The sequence below is a fragment of the Microtus ochrogaster genome, linkage group LG5, assembly GCF_000317375.1.
Source record: "Microtus ochrogaster isolate Prairie Vole_2 linkage group LG5, MicOch1.0, whole genome shotgun sequence".
In the NCBI taxonomy this organism is placed as follows: Eukaryota; Metazoa; Chordata; class Mammalia; order Rodentia; family Cricetidae; genus Microtus; species Microtus ochrogaster.
In genome coordinates, this window is record NC_022031.1 from 50,038,907 (window position 1) to 50,053,753 (window position 14,847).

The 14,847-nt window shown below is 43.9% G+C and overlaps 1 protein-coding gene across 1 annotated transcript in view; it reads right to left on the bottom strand.

The window, feature by feature from the left end:
• Ctnnal1 (catenin alpha like 1) overlaps positions 1–14,847 on the bottom strand; it is a 48,544-nt gene that overhangs the window by 30,423 nt on the left and 3,274 nt on the right. Inside the window, exon 2 of the mRNA XM_005362204.3 lies at positions 2,306–2,495. Within this exon, the coding sequence (XP_005362261.1) occupies positions 2,306–2,495 (190 nt within the window). The remainder of the gene's footprint in view (positions 1–2,305; positions 2,496–14,847) is intronic.

Below are 14,847 nucleotides of genomic sequence, written 5' to 3' on the forward strand. Positions count from 1 at the left end.
CTCCACCTACTCTCTATATCTCTGTCCGGAGTTCCTGCATGTGACAATACTGCTACACATATAAACAGCGGACTCCACCTACTCTCTCTATATCTCTGTTCGGAGTTCCTACCTGGCTTTACTCTGCTAAGCCATTGGCCGAAACAGCTTCTTTATTAACCAATGGTAATAAAGCATATTCACAGCATCCAGAGGGGCATCCCACAATCAACCCTGAAGCTCTAAGTTTTAATCACTGCTTCAGACTCCTGCATCGAGTGTACACAACCTGACCAGGAGAAGATGACCATTAAGGGCTGATGGAGCCAGAAAGCCTTCAGTCTTCATCCTGTCTCGAGGGCGAAGATTCCTTATTTTATAACTGCAAGAAGCTCACAGTTGGGGGAGGGTTTCTCAGGGGATGAAGGGGTACTTCTGTCAGCTTAAAAGAGATGGTATGTGTGGCCCGGGCCACCTGAGGGACTTGCCGGGTCCTCAGCTGGGGCTGTCAGCTCAGACTGAGAACAGGGTGGCAAAGCCAAGGCTGCGCAGGGCCTCGTGCAGCTCTCCCTGAAAGGGTCGCCCCTGCCCCTCTTGCTCTGCCCCTGCCCCTCTTGCTCTCTTTGCATTGTCTGCTGTACTGTCACGTGCTGTGTAAGTGCCCACGGAGAGATGCAGTGCCAGGAAAATAGGACTCTCCTCTTACAGACTGCTTTGTTTCCTCTCAGCAAACAATGAGGATTATATAACCCTCTGTTTCTCACAGTTTTGTCTTGCTTTCCAGGAAGTATAAAGATAAATTTCATGCTTAAATAATCGTTCTTGCCAGAGATTCTGTTATGTTTTTTCTTCTTATTTTAATAGATTAATTTACCATGTCTTTTATTATGACCCAATTCAAATCCATTTTTATAATGGAAAACATATAAACTACAAATAGGGTAAGGCCTTCTCCTCTGCTTCCCACATAAAGCTGATCCCTAAACCAGCAAATGGTTAGAAGCTCAAGAGTCTGTTCCTCTAGCATCCTCGTTCTGCCTGGTCAGCCATAGCACCAAGTGTGCTGTGTATCCTCCCTGCTCTCTGTAACCCCATCACACTGTCTGTGTTAGGTTGTTTTGACTGTAAATGCTTCATATGAAATCTCCCTTCGTCCTTTCTTAACCCTGTCTCAACCTCTCTTCTGCCTATGCCTACCTCAGTGGTTAGTGGTCAGCCTGGCACGCCACTATCCTCTCCTATGTTTCAGGCTTAGGGTTGGAATCAAGAAAGGGCCAACATTCCTAAAAAGCCAACTCAAGACATTAATATTCTGGACCATATTAAATTAATACAAAACTAAAGTGTTTTGTCGGGGATGTAGCTTGGGGATAGCTTGATTAGCATAAGAACAGGCCAGGGTCTGAGGCCTAGCACAATAGAAAACAAACAAATTCTTAAATTTTTCTGGGTGTAGTAGCACACATGGCTGTAATCCTAGCACTTGGGATCCAGAGGCAGGAGGGTCACTTCAACATAAAGGACAAACTGATTTATACAGTGAGTTCCAGAACAACCAGGAACATAGTGAGACTGCCTCAAAATAAATAGATAAAATATCTGGCATAATATCCAGAACAATGAAATTGGTATAAATAGACTCTGAAGTAAGAATTCGCAGTTGAGTATGGCAATGCACACTAGCACTTGGGAGACCAGGGCAGGAGGACTCCCGCTGTGTTTGAGGGTAGCTTGGGCTATGCAGTAAGACCTGCCTCAAGAAGGAAATGAGCAGGGTGTGTGTGCTAGTTTGAATGTAACTGGCCCCTATAATCTCATACAAAGTGGCACTATTAGGAGCTGTGGCTTTGTCGGAGTGGATATGGCCTTGTTGGAGGAAGTGTGCCACTGTGGGAACTGACCCTGAGGATTCCTATGCTCATCATACTGCCAGTGTTTCAGTCAGCTTCCTATTGCCTGGATGTAGAACTCTCGGGTATCCCTGCAGCAATATATATATGCCTGCATGCCGCCATGCTCCCCACCATGATGTCAATGGACTGAACATCAGAAACTATAAGCCACCATCCCAGTTGAATGTTTCCTTTATAAAGAGTTGCTGTGGTCACAGTGTGTCTTCACAGCAATAGGAAACCCTAACTGAGACAGTGTGGTAGCACATGGATTTAATCCCAGCACTGGGGAGGCAGAGGCAGGTAGACTTCTATAAATTCAAAGCCAGTTGGGTCTACATAGAAAGTTCCAGGTCAGCAAGGGTTACATGGTGAGACCTTTTCTCAAAAAAACAGCAAATGAACAAACAAAAAGTAGATAAACATTCACATACCTGCTTGTTTAGCCTCAATGCAGGCAATATTAATTTCTTCTTTCAAATCCCAGTTTTCATTAGCTATGGCTTCCCCTACTTTAACAAATCTTCCAACTGCCAAGTTGACAGCTTGTCCCACACGCTGAATTGCTTGCAGAGTTTTATCAGACTTTTTGATATTATCTTTATGGTTAATAAGTGTGGTAATCTAGAAATAAAAAAGAAGCAACTTTTAAAATTTTTATCTCAATATTTAAAAAACATATCACAAGGGTCAAGAAAATTAAACCCAGCATATCAGACTAAGCCAAAATACTAAATCAATAGCTTTAGATATTGTAACCCAGGGGCCAGTCAGAAAAGCATCATGCGTCATTTCTCAGGACAATGCTTCTTTAATTGTGAGTTCACCTGACGCGGTTATCTGGGACATAAAGTTCCAGATGCTCTCCAGACCATTAAACAAATCTTAGAGCCATGAGAAGAGGGAACAAATCACAGGTCACAACACTCACAGAAGTTTCCTCCTCGGTTTCACCCAGTAAGAGTGTCACCTCTCACCACATCCATTCCACTGCTCACAAAGTAGCTGGGTATACAAAATGGTACCCGCTCATTGTAGGTGTAGCTGAGCAGCAGAGGATTTGCCTAGCATATGGAGGCCCTTGGCTCAGTCCCCAGAATCATGCGATGATACTTTAAAAAGGGAAGGTTTTACAACTCCGAGATTCCATCTTACACCTGTAAGAATGGCCAAGATCAAAAACACTAATGACAACTTATGCTGGAGAGGTTGTGGGGAAAAGGGAACACCTCTGCATTGCTGGTTGGAGTGCAAGTTGGTACAATCCCTTTGGATGTCAGTGTGGCGATTTCTCAGAAAATTAGGAAACAAAGACCCAGTAATACCACTTTTGGGTATATAAATTGATCTTAAATGTATATATATTTCTGCTCTTGTTTATGGAATTGTGTTTGTGCAGCTCATTTAAAAATGTAATGTATAGGGCTGGAGAGATGGCTCAGTGGTTAAGAGCACTGCCTGCTCTTCCAAAGGTCCTGAGTTCAATTCCTGGCAACCACATGGTAGCTCACAACCATCTGTAATGAGGTCTGGTGTCCTCTTCTGGCCTGCAGACATACACACAGACAGAATATTGTATACATGATAAATAAATAAATATTAAAAAAATGTAATGTATAATTAAGAACTACAGGTTAATAGATAATTATCTATAATAGTGAAGCTTCTAGTCATGTATGTTAGTTAGGTTTCCTAGATATATAGAGATATATTTCAGTTAGATAGGTATTCTTCAAATCTTTCAGAGATTTTCAGAATATGGCAATTAAAATGTTTTAAGAAGTTAGAACTTTTCATGACATGTGACACATCTCCTCCTGGCAGCACTAATTACTTCAAGAGGAAGATGGGCACCGAACAGTCTCCTCATGGAGTTTGCTAGCCATTGGAAAGAAACTGATCTTGCTTGGACTACCATCTCCATCTTCTTCCTCAGCACCAGGCTGGATGTGCATCACTACATTCAGGTTTTAACTAGGTCCTGGGATCCAAGCCCAAGCCCTTATGCTGGTGGTGCAGGCTCTTTATCCGCCACATTATCTCTCCAGAGCCCTGCCACTAAACATTTTCATCCACAATATTATTTTCCAACAAATGTTTAATATCTAGTAGATGCCAAGTCTTTAGAACGGGTGGTGGTTTGAATGAGAACGCCCCCCTCCCCCATAGGCTCATATATTTGCAGGCTTAGCCCCAGTTGATAAACCGTTTCAAAGGATTAGAAAGTGCGGCCTTATTGGGGACGAAGTAAGGAGGTGAGTTTTGAGGCTTCAAAAGTCCGTGCGAGGCCCAGCATCTTTCTCTTTCTGCCTGCTGCCTATGGGTCATGAGGTAAAGCTCTCAGCTACTGCTTCAGAGCCAGGCCAGTCTGCTTCCTGCCTCAATGATGATGGACTGATGCTCTGACCCTGTAAGCAGGTAAGTTAAATGTTTTCCGTTAGAAGAGTTACCTTGGTCATGGTGTACCTCACTGCAATGAAATAGTGACTAAGACAGGATTCACGAGTGACTGAGACATAAGTCCTACCTCCAATGTTTGCAGCAGAGTAGAATAACAATTCAATCACAAAATATATTTACTGGGTGAAGTAAAATTCTAAGCAATGAGAAAACATCCATGAATGATAAAGAAAAGGTCTGTGCTACCAAATGGAGAAATACAGTAATCCTATAAATAAATAAATAATTTTAATGTACTATGCAAAATATAGCAATATGATATTGTACCCAAGACGCCACCTGAGATTGGCTGCTCTTTCTTCTCTGAGGAAGCGGTACTTCAGCCTGAGAACAGATTGATAGCAGCAGGAGCAGGCTGGCAGCCCCAAGGGATAATGTATTTCAAAGAACAGAAACTGAGTGGTGAAAGGCTTTGGGGATGAGCCTGTCCTGTCAAGGAATGAAGTAAGGCCAAAGTGGTTAAAGCAGCGAGCAAAGAGGCAAGCATGGACCGGTGCCCCATGATGGATGGCCAGGAGCTGGCCATGTAAGGCTGGGAACTGGAGCGAAGAATTCATGTTTTGAGCTGGGCGTGGTGGTGCATGTCTGCAATTCCAGGGAGGATAAGGCAGGAGGATTGTGAGCTGTAGGCCATTTTGAGCTACAGAATGAGATTGTGCTTCAAAACATTTTGTTCTGTGCATTACCGGGGGCCACAGAAGGGTTTTTACGTAGGAAGATGGTATAATCTCTGGGGTGATTTTGAAACCAATTCATAAACTTCTTTAGACCTTTGCTTCATGGAAGAAGGAACTCTGTTTCCCATTTCTGATGGACAGATGACAATGGACATCATGCTACATTTCTGGGCAGGTTTCAGGATTTTGTAATGTCCTCTGTCTGTCTGTCTGTCTGTCTGTCTGTCTCTCTGTGTGTGTATGTGTGTGTGTGTGTGTGTGTGTGTGTGTGTGTGTGTGAGTGTGTGTGTATCTGTCTCTCTATGTATATCTCTCCCTTCTTTTCTCTCTCTGGGATCAGTCACAGGGACAGAAAGCTCACTGCCCTATCACAGCTGCCCCCCACGGAACAATCCTCTGAGGAGCCCACGAAGTAAGAAGCTGCTGCCACAGCCAGCAGCTGTGCAGAACAGAGGTTTTTTGTCAGTCAGATGAGCGAACACAGTTGCAGACGCCCAAGTCAGTTCAAGCCTTTGAACTACCGCAGGCCCAGTCAAACACCTGTATTTCACTTTTGTGACGATGGCCTTTGGTCCAGAACCATCAGGTAAACTCCGACAGAATTCTTAACTCACAGAAACTAAGACAAATGTTTTTTGATTTAAGGCACTAGTTGGGGTAATTTGTTAGGTGTGAGTGTGAGCCGTCCCTCACAGCTCATATGCTTGAACACTGATCCCTATCCAGTAACACTTCAGAAGAGGAGCTTTGCTGAAGAAAGTGTGTCTCTGGGAGTAGGCTCTGAGATTGTCGGCCTGTCTGTCTGACGCAGGTGCTCACTATGTAACCCTGGATGACGTGGAACTTGCAGAGATCTGCGTAGAATTAAAGGCATGTACCACCACACCAGACTAGCACTGAGATTTTATGCCCTGGTCTCACTTCCTGTTCTCTCTTTCCTTTGGGACTGCCACTACCATGTGACATCCTGCTGCCATGCCTACCTTGCCATGATGCTCTCTATTCTTTCTGGAACTGTTAACTAAGAGAAACCGTTTCTCCCCTGGATTGCTTGAATCAGAGTGTCTAAGCACAGCAATAGAAAACTAAAGGAGGCGTTGTTCTTTTTGTTGTTGTTTTTGAGACAGGGCTTCTCCATGTAGTCCAGTCTTGGAACTCACAGTCCAGGTTGGCCTCAAACTCAGAGAACCATTTGCCTCTGCCTCCCAAATGCTGGGATTAAAGGTGTGCGCCACCACTGCCCAGCTTGAAGTTCTTTATCAATAGATAGGTAACACAGATTTTGGTGCCCAGATCAGGAGAGATGCTATAATAAAACCCAAAATTTGAGAGTAACTTTGAAATTGGGCTGTGTGAATGACTTCGAGGGGATGAGTAAAAAGCCCCAAGAACGTGGAGGATGCTGGACAGAGCAGGAGACTTCGGGGAGCTCTCTCAGTCAATTTGCACTGACAGAACAAGTGCCTTCAGCTGGTCCTACATGAACTCACTGCTTACGGTCAGCCCTACAAAGCCCAGGTTCAGGCCTCCCTAAGACTCGGTGTCTGGTGAGGGGCGGGTCCTCATGGAGAGTGCTTCTGGCTCTTCACTTGGTAGACCAAGCAAATAAATTCCTCAGTTCCACCCTAAAGCATTAGTTTTAGTCACAACTTCATGGCCTCCCAAAGGCTTCATGTGTTACTAATACTGCCGTGGGATTAAGCAGTAGAAGGATTTTGAGAGGAAACCAACATTCAAACCACAAACAGAAGTGCAGGCAAAGGCTTATAAAAAAAAAAAAAAAGTGGGAAGGTGTGGTTTTGGAGCCTGTCCTGGAACTAGCTCTGTAGACCAGGCTGGTCTCGAACTCACAGAGATCCGCCTGCCTCTGCCTCCCGAGTGCTGGGATTAAAGGCATGCGCCACCAACGCCCGGCCCGGCTTTTTTTTAAAAGATTTATTTATTTATTAAGCAGGGCACCAGATCTCATTACAGGTGGTTGTGAACCACCATGTGGTTGCTGGGAATTGAACTCAGGACCTTTGGAAAGAGACATCTTGGTAGGTAAAGTGTGTGAGGGCCCGAGTGTGGATCCTCCTCAGAACCATGCAAAGCCAGGTACAGTAGCCCAGCAGTGGTGGTGCACACCTTTAATCCCAGCAATCAGTAGGCAGGTAGAGATGGTCAGATCTCTGTGACCAGCCTGGTCTACCAAGTGAGTTCCAGGACAGGCTCCAAAGCTATAGAGAAACCCTGACTCAAAAAAGCCAAAAAGTCAAGTGCAACAATAAGGACGCCTGCACTCCAGGACTGCTGTGGGAGATGGGAAACCGAGACATAGAATCTATGGAAGATTCTGGAAGGTCAGCTAGCCTGCCCACACATAGGCAAACAATAAGAGACCCTGTCCCATGAGAGGTGAAAACACATCCAAGCTTATTCTTTGACCTCCACACACACTGTAGCACATGCATGTACACATTCACACACATACACACAATGGCATCACATATACACACACACACACCCCACATAGTTTTTTGATTTTTGTTTTTTTTTTTAAACAAAAAGGCTTTCTTTAAAAACAAAAAACAAAAAAAAATTCACTAGAAACTAAAGAGAAAAGATCCTTATTAGGTAGTAGCAGAAAAAAAACCTTAATAACAGGGAAAGTAGAAAGTATCCCTCAAGAATTAGGTGGTATAGCTAAGGTGATTGAAGGGGTTTGAAGGGGCTAATGGCTGCAGTAAAATATAAGAGAACAGAGAGAAGTTAAATAAAACACAGCCAAACAAGATCAAGCCAGAGCTTGCTGCTTTTGAAAATTCTTAGCTAGATGGCACACCGTGATAAACTTACAAGTGGCTTACAGGCAAAAGTGCAATCTAAAGCATAGTCAAGAAGGCCAAATGTAAAGGGAGCAACTGTCAAATCTCAGCCTAGGCAGTCACTGGTCTCCAGCTGTCCCAGGAGCAACGACAGAGAAGAGCTGACTCTGTACAGCTCATGGGGTGACTTCGGTCTAATACAATGCAGTATGACTCAAAGGGCAACAAACAAAATTAATTACTAAACTGTAGAACTTTTAAAAAAAATCAACATTAAATGAAGGATTTCCTACTCACAAGCTTCCTCAGGCTGAGAAAACTAGACGCAGAAAAGGACTGCCTTTCGTGGAAAGGGCCGACCAACTGGGAAGGCAATGCCGAGACATGAACATAATTCCCAGGACTTGAGTTTTAGTTAAGGAACTGCCAACCCGGGTCCAGGTCCATTTCAGGAAACTCTAACCAATGATTCTTTCTTTTTTTTTTTTAATATTTATTTATTTATTTAGTATACAATATTCTGTCTGTATGCCTGAAGGCCAGAAGAGGGCGCCAGACCTCTTTACAGATTGTTGTGAGCCACCATGTGGTTGCTGGGAATTGAACTCAGGACCTTTGGAAGAGCAGGCAATGCTCTTAACCACTGAGCCATCTCTCCAGCCCCCAATGATTCTTTCTTTTCCTGTTGTTTAGCATAAGCCTACAAGTATCCTGTGCTTCCTCTCTTGCCTACAGCTAGGAAGAGTTACACTTAGGAAATGGCTGTCTTGAAAAAGCTCATCTGGACCAGATTCCTAGCCAATCTTCTGGGTTCAAGCTGATGCTTTCAGGAGAGGTTGTCTGCAGGTAGAAGGAAGTAAATGATTTACCACAGAGGTTAGAGAACTAAGTTCTTTGCTATTGCTACCTCCAAGAGGTAAAGTCTCCACCCCCTTTCCTTGAGGGCAAGCTGATTTAGTTACTCCTAGCAGAATAAAGTAGAGGTAGAGCGCTGGCATGCACTAAGCCCTGCGTTCAATTCCCAGCACCACACACCAGTGCTGTGATGAACAAGCCTGTAAGCCCAGCACTCTAGGGTTGGAAGCAGGGGAATAGCTTCTACCTCAGCCAGTAGAATAAAGCAGCAGTGACAGTGTGCTGCTCTCGGAGGTAAAGACTGAAGTCACTGCGGTTTCCACCTCCTACTCCCTAATGCCAGTAGAGAGGTGAAGATCCTTGACCAGCTCCCTGGGAAGGCTCCCTTGAGGAAGCCTCAGGCTTCTTGCCAATAGCTACCGAGATTCTCTGAGCTGTGCTTCCGGACAGCCCAGAGCCACAGATCCGGCCAAGTAAGTGACTCTGAAATTCCTGACTTATTTTATAATCCATTAAGTTTGGGGGTGTTATGTTATGCAGAAGTAGACATAATTTCAAATGTGTGTTTTGAAGTTTATTCTCACAGTCACAGGAAAGGATAACAAGCTAACTGCTTCGGACTTCTTCATTTATTTATGCATTTTGGGTGGTAGATAAGTGAACGGAATATATTTGATAGTGAATTTTAAAAGCCACCATGACACTCCACAGCTTCAGAATGACTATTCCAACTGTAGAGAAGTTCACTGAGATATATAGAGTTTAGGTATGATTAATTTTGCTTCTTGCTTTTTTTTTGCAAGTTTTTTCTTTTCTTCTTTTCGTTTGTTTTTTTGTTTGTCTCTCCATGTAGCCCTGGCTGGCCTCAGAGATTCACCTGCCTCTGTCTTCCAAATGCTAGGATTAAAGGTGTGTGTCATCATGCCTTTTTAATACATTTAAAAAATAAAGAAGCCCAGATAGATGTCCAGTCATTCTTGCTCATTTCTTGATCTCAAAGGGACTGAATCTTTCCTTCGGCATAAGTGTTACCTAGGAGCCCATTAGGTAGGCACATCCACGACGAATCACGAGAGAGAATTGTGAGGATGATTGGCTACGGTGCTGCAAAGCAGGATGGTAAATATGCAAACGCCAGTGTGGCAGTGGGCTAGTGTACACCTTGGTCCCAGCACTGGCTTAACACAGGTCTGTGAGACTGCCTTGAAAGGAGGGAGCACAGACATGAAATCTACCCGTACCACTTTAGTCTCCAACCCTGGCAGACGCTGGAAAAGTCTCAGAACCAGACATAGAACAGAGACCCTGACCACTATTCCAGCTATCACACAAGAGTGGAAAGAATGGTTGTGATGGACACCGTTCACACAGTGAGATCCTGACACCCAACTATTAGAAAGGGACTTGGCTATGAATTTGGAGCTCCCATGAACAGGATTTAGAGCCTTAGAAAAGGGAAAGTGAAGGGCCCAGCCCCTTTACATCACCCACCAGAACAGAAGACACCAGTCTAGTCCAGGAAGCAGGTAGTCTCCCCGACACTGAATATTGACTACCTTGATGTTAGACCACCCAGCTGCCACACTGCCAAAATAAATGCCCGTTGTTAGAGATGTCTGTGGTTCTATTGTCCATTTGTGGGACTGAGATTTGAAGAGGGAACCCCACACGCTGGGCTCTAGCTTAGTACTGCCTCTACAGAGACCCAGAGTAAGACTGTGCTCGTCAAATTCTGTATTTGCATAATACTCAAATTTTCCAGTTATTCTGAACAGCCCCTACAGCTGGGCTAAAGCGCTAACGATTGTTCAGTTCCCAGACAAGCATTTTGCTCCCACGGCAAACATCCTCCCTGGTGCACTATTAGGTGAGGCTGTCCTTCCTCTTACTGGAAGCCTTCTGGAAAATGCTTTATTAGACGATCTACTCATAGCCTAACATTTTCAAACATTTAAGACAACAGCTTCAGGGCCGGAGCGATGCATGGCCGAGTGGTTGGAGCACTTGCGGCTCTTCCAGGGAGGGCACCTGAGTTCAGTTCCCAGCACCCATGCCAAGCAGTTCACAGCCATCTATAACTCCAGCTCTACAGGAGCCCCGTCTCTAGCCTCCTTGAACATTGCACATACCCACAAGCAGACACACACACCTACACGTAATTAAAAATAATGAAAATGAACTTTAAGCTGGGCAGTGGTGGTGCACACCTTTAATCCCAGCACTCGGGAGGCAGAGGCAGGCGGATCTCTGTGAGTTCGAGACCATCCTGGTCTACAAGAGCAAGTTCCAAGGCAGGCTCTAAAGCCACAGAGAAACCCTGTCTCGAAAAACAAAACAAAACAAAAAAAAGAACTTTAATAAAAGAGAAAGCACATGTGCTGATTATGCCCAAAACAAGAAAGGGGGCAAATGCAGGAAAAATTCAAATAGTAACTTATAATCCTGAAAACATTTTTATTGAATTATTCCAATCCTGTTTTGTATGTGCTTAATATACTTTTACAAAATTGAGATTGCGTGTTAATTTCCTTATGCGAAAGATTAAGGCTAGCTAAGATTTACACAGCACAAGCATATTAGTATGTATATTTTGCAGATATAAATTAATTTAATGCTTACATCTCTAGCTTCTATTAGGTATCGGCCTATTTATACCTTCAATACGCAGATAAAAAACCTGAAGTTGGAAGAGATTAAGAAAATACCCAGGGTCACAGAGCCAAAGGCTGCCTGAACTCTTAGTCACTACGCCTCTCTTTCCTGCTCAGATTATACTGAGGATGGAGGGGAAGCGGTGAGAGCGTCCAAAGCCACAATATGCCACATCAAAAGCCAGCCATTGTGCTTAAAAACGAGGTAGAATAGTAGAGTGACCACTTGTAGTTGCCTTGACAGACATGTCTACAGGATGTTCTAGAAAATGCCTGAATGAGCCAGAGGGCAAAGAAGGCACTCTGTAGAGGAAGAAGATTGATTTGCTACAGTGGAAAACTCCATGACGGAAGGAAGCAAGAACAAGGGCTTACTTGAGACCACCGGCCTACGGTGCCACGAAGGGCAAACAAGTGCACCCCAGCAGTTAAGAACATGGACTCCACCCACGCTGCCTGGGTTGGATTTCTGGTCCAGATGGAGTTCTTATCAGCCTGTCTGTAACAACTCTCATCTGTAAGAACTGGGCAATAATCTGCTCAGGCTACCCTGAGAAATACATGAGTAGTAAATGTAAGCTATCACCCTTAGAATAGTGTCATTTACATAAAGAAAAAAAGAAAAGAAAGAATAGTGTCAGTTCTGTTCTGCTCCCGGGTTCCGTGATGTTCTGAATTTTTAGGACATCTATACTCAGCTGACAGGGGCTTTCTTTACCTGATTCGTGGGGAGGCAAGAAAGCAAGTAAAACAGGAAGCTGGGAGAAAGGAAGAACGAAGTTCAGTTCTCTAGGACCTGAAGAATAATTTAAAAGCCAGCCTGAGGTGGAGAGGTTCCTATCTGGATTTTGCTCACCAGTACCTCAGTAAACTCTCAATAGCTAATTTGCTGTCCAAAACAGAAGTGAACACCCAACTCAAGGTCAGACTCTTAGAAGAAGGCGGAGCCAGGTACTTCCACTCGCCCACAGCCTCTTTTATCATTTGAATTTTCCTGTATCTTTACCCTCAAAACCACACTTCCACCCATTGCCTCAATCAGCAAGGAGATAAGAAAATCACTACCTCTTCTTCCACAAGCCATTAGGAGACAAAGACTCTGAAACACTCCCAAGGCAAAGGAGGAGGTGGAAAGAAGGAAGTGAAGCGTGAAGCGAGCTTAGCAGCCTAAAGGGTCCTGACAGGAAGGCCGGAGGAAAGCACACACAGGGAAAGGCCAAGGGCAGAAGAATGACATTCCACACCAGGGTGGAGGCACCCTTCTTCCCTCCCCCGGATAAAATCACTGTAGGAGTGGCAGCAGCAACAGGAGAACGAAGTGACTATTAAAAGGGGTGGGAGTAACTCTACAGAAAACACGCCTGGTACTTAGCCTGGAGCTTTAAAAAAAAATGTTTAGATAATAAAATCTATACTCCTAACACTTGGGAGTTGAGTTTGAGTCCAGCCTGTTTTGAAACACTAAGAGTTGGGGATGGGGATGTAGCTCAGTGGTACAGTGATTGCCTGGTTTTCATAAGACCATTGGTTTGATACACAACAGGCAAAAGGAGAAGAGGGCAGAATCGCAGAGCTGGCTCAGTACTTTTACTCACAGACTCTCGCTGGCTGAACGCTGCAAAATTTACTTAAACATGCTTAATAGAGATTTTGGTAGTTCTTAGTTTGGAATCTTCAGAAGTAAAAATATTATCCAGACTTGTATTCTACTTCATGAATTTACACGGGATTTCTCTGCAAGGAGTTGAATTGCTAGGCTATTAATAATATCAACCTTTTTCTTAAACAGGGTCTCATTATGTTACCCAGGATGGCCTGTAATTTAATAATTCTCCCGCCTCAGTCCCACGTGGATGAGGATTACAGCCATCGACCATTATGCCCATCCTCTAACTTCAATTTTCCTTATTCTGAGATAGGGTCTCACTATGTAGCCATGGTGGCATGAAACTTGCTAAGCAGACCAAACTCGCCTCCAAGTCAAAAAGAGATCCATCTGCCTCCAATTCCCAAATGCTGGCACTAAAAGCGTACGCCACCACCACATCTGGACTTAGAAGAGTAAGTCTACACATCTTGCTTTGCTATTCTTGGTTCTTTGGTCTTTCATAAAAATTTTTAGAATTACTTTAGTCAAATCCTACCCCAAAATCTGTTGGAATTATCATTGGAATTTCATTAAATTTACAAATCTCTAGGAAAAGCCAAGAGCTGTGTCTTTAGTATTCTCTTGGTCTAGGCATGAACTCAGTACTTCCCTCAGTCACTTAGATCGACTCTGACTTTCAACAAAGTTTTCTCTAGAGTCTAATATCTCTCTTTGCTACAATATACATGCAGACGTTTCTAGTAACCTCCATATTTACAGTCTTACTGTAATTTTTAAATCGCCTTTTTCTGTTTATTAATGTAGAGAAATGCAACTGACTTTAGCACTTCGTATCCTATGAACTTGCTATTTCTAGTATGAGTATTCTATATTGGTAATCATAACACAATGGGACTTCTCAGGGTTGTGTGTGTGTGTGTGTGTGTGTGTGTGTGTTTCTATCTCTGTACTTTGTTTCTTCTCCTGGTCTTACAGAAGGGCGGAACTTCTAGTTTGAATAGCATCTATGATAGCAGGAACCACTTCTTGCTTGTCTTTAAAAGAAATGTACCTTTAACTTTGACTGTTGCTATAAAGTTTCCTGTAGATACCCATATCAGCTAACAAAGACTTTTACTGTGTGTGTGTGTGTGTGTGTGTGTGTGTGTGTGTGTGTGTGGTGTGTATGTATCTATGCACTGGTACTGGTGTCTGTGCATGCCTGGGGCTAGGCCAGAGATCAACAGCAGATGTCTTCCTCAATTATTCTTTAAGAGAATCTCTCAATGACCCTGAAGTTCATTGGCTAGCTTCTCAGCATCCATCTAACTCCACACCCCTGCCAGCTTTTAGCTGGATGCTGGTGATCCAAATTCACATCCTCAAGCTTGCACTGCAAGCATTTTACCCAAAAAGCCATTTCCCCAACCCTTCAGCACCAATTTTTCCCCCAGGGCTGAGGACCTAACCCAGGACCTCTTACATGTTAGACAAGCAGACTTACTATTGATCTACATCCCCAGCAAGGAAAGCATTTCCTGCTACCAGTTTACAGAATCATGTTGTCATTAGCAGAAGCTGGATGGGCAGCGAAGGTTCTTTCTATCTCTAATGCTGTGAAAATTCTTCATTTCTAGGCTGCGAAGAGAGAATTCCAATTTTCTGATGCTGACAAAACCTTCCTTCCCTAGAAAAGTCCTAAAAGTCAAGGCTTTCACTGGGGGAGTCAGCAGTGAATTAACATCAAAACAAAAGCCAGTGACTTCACACAGCACAGTGACTTCACACTACACAGCGACTTCACACTGCACAGCGACTTCACACTGCACAGCGACTTCACACTGCACAGCGACTTCACACTGCACAGTGACTCACACAGCACAGCGACTTCACACTGCACAGTGACTCACACAGCACAGCGACTTCACACTGCACAGT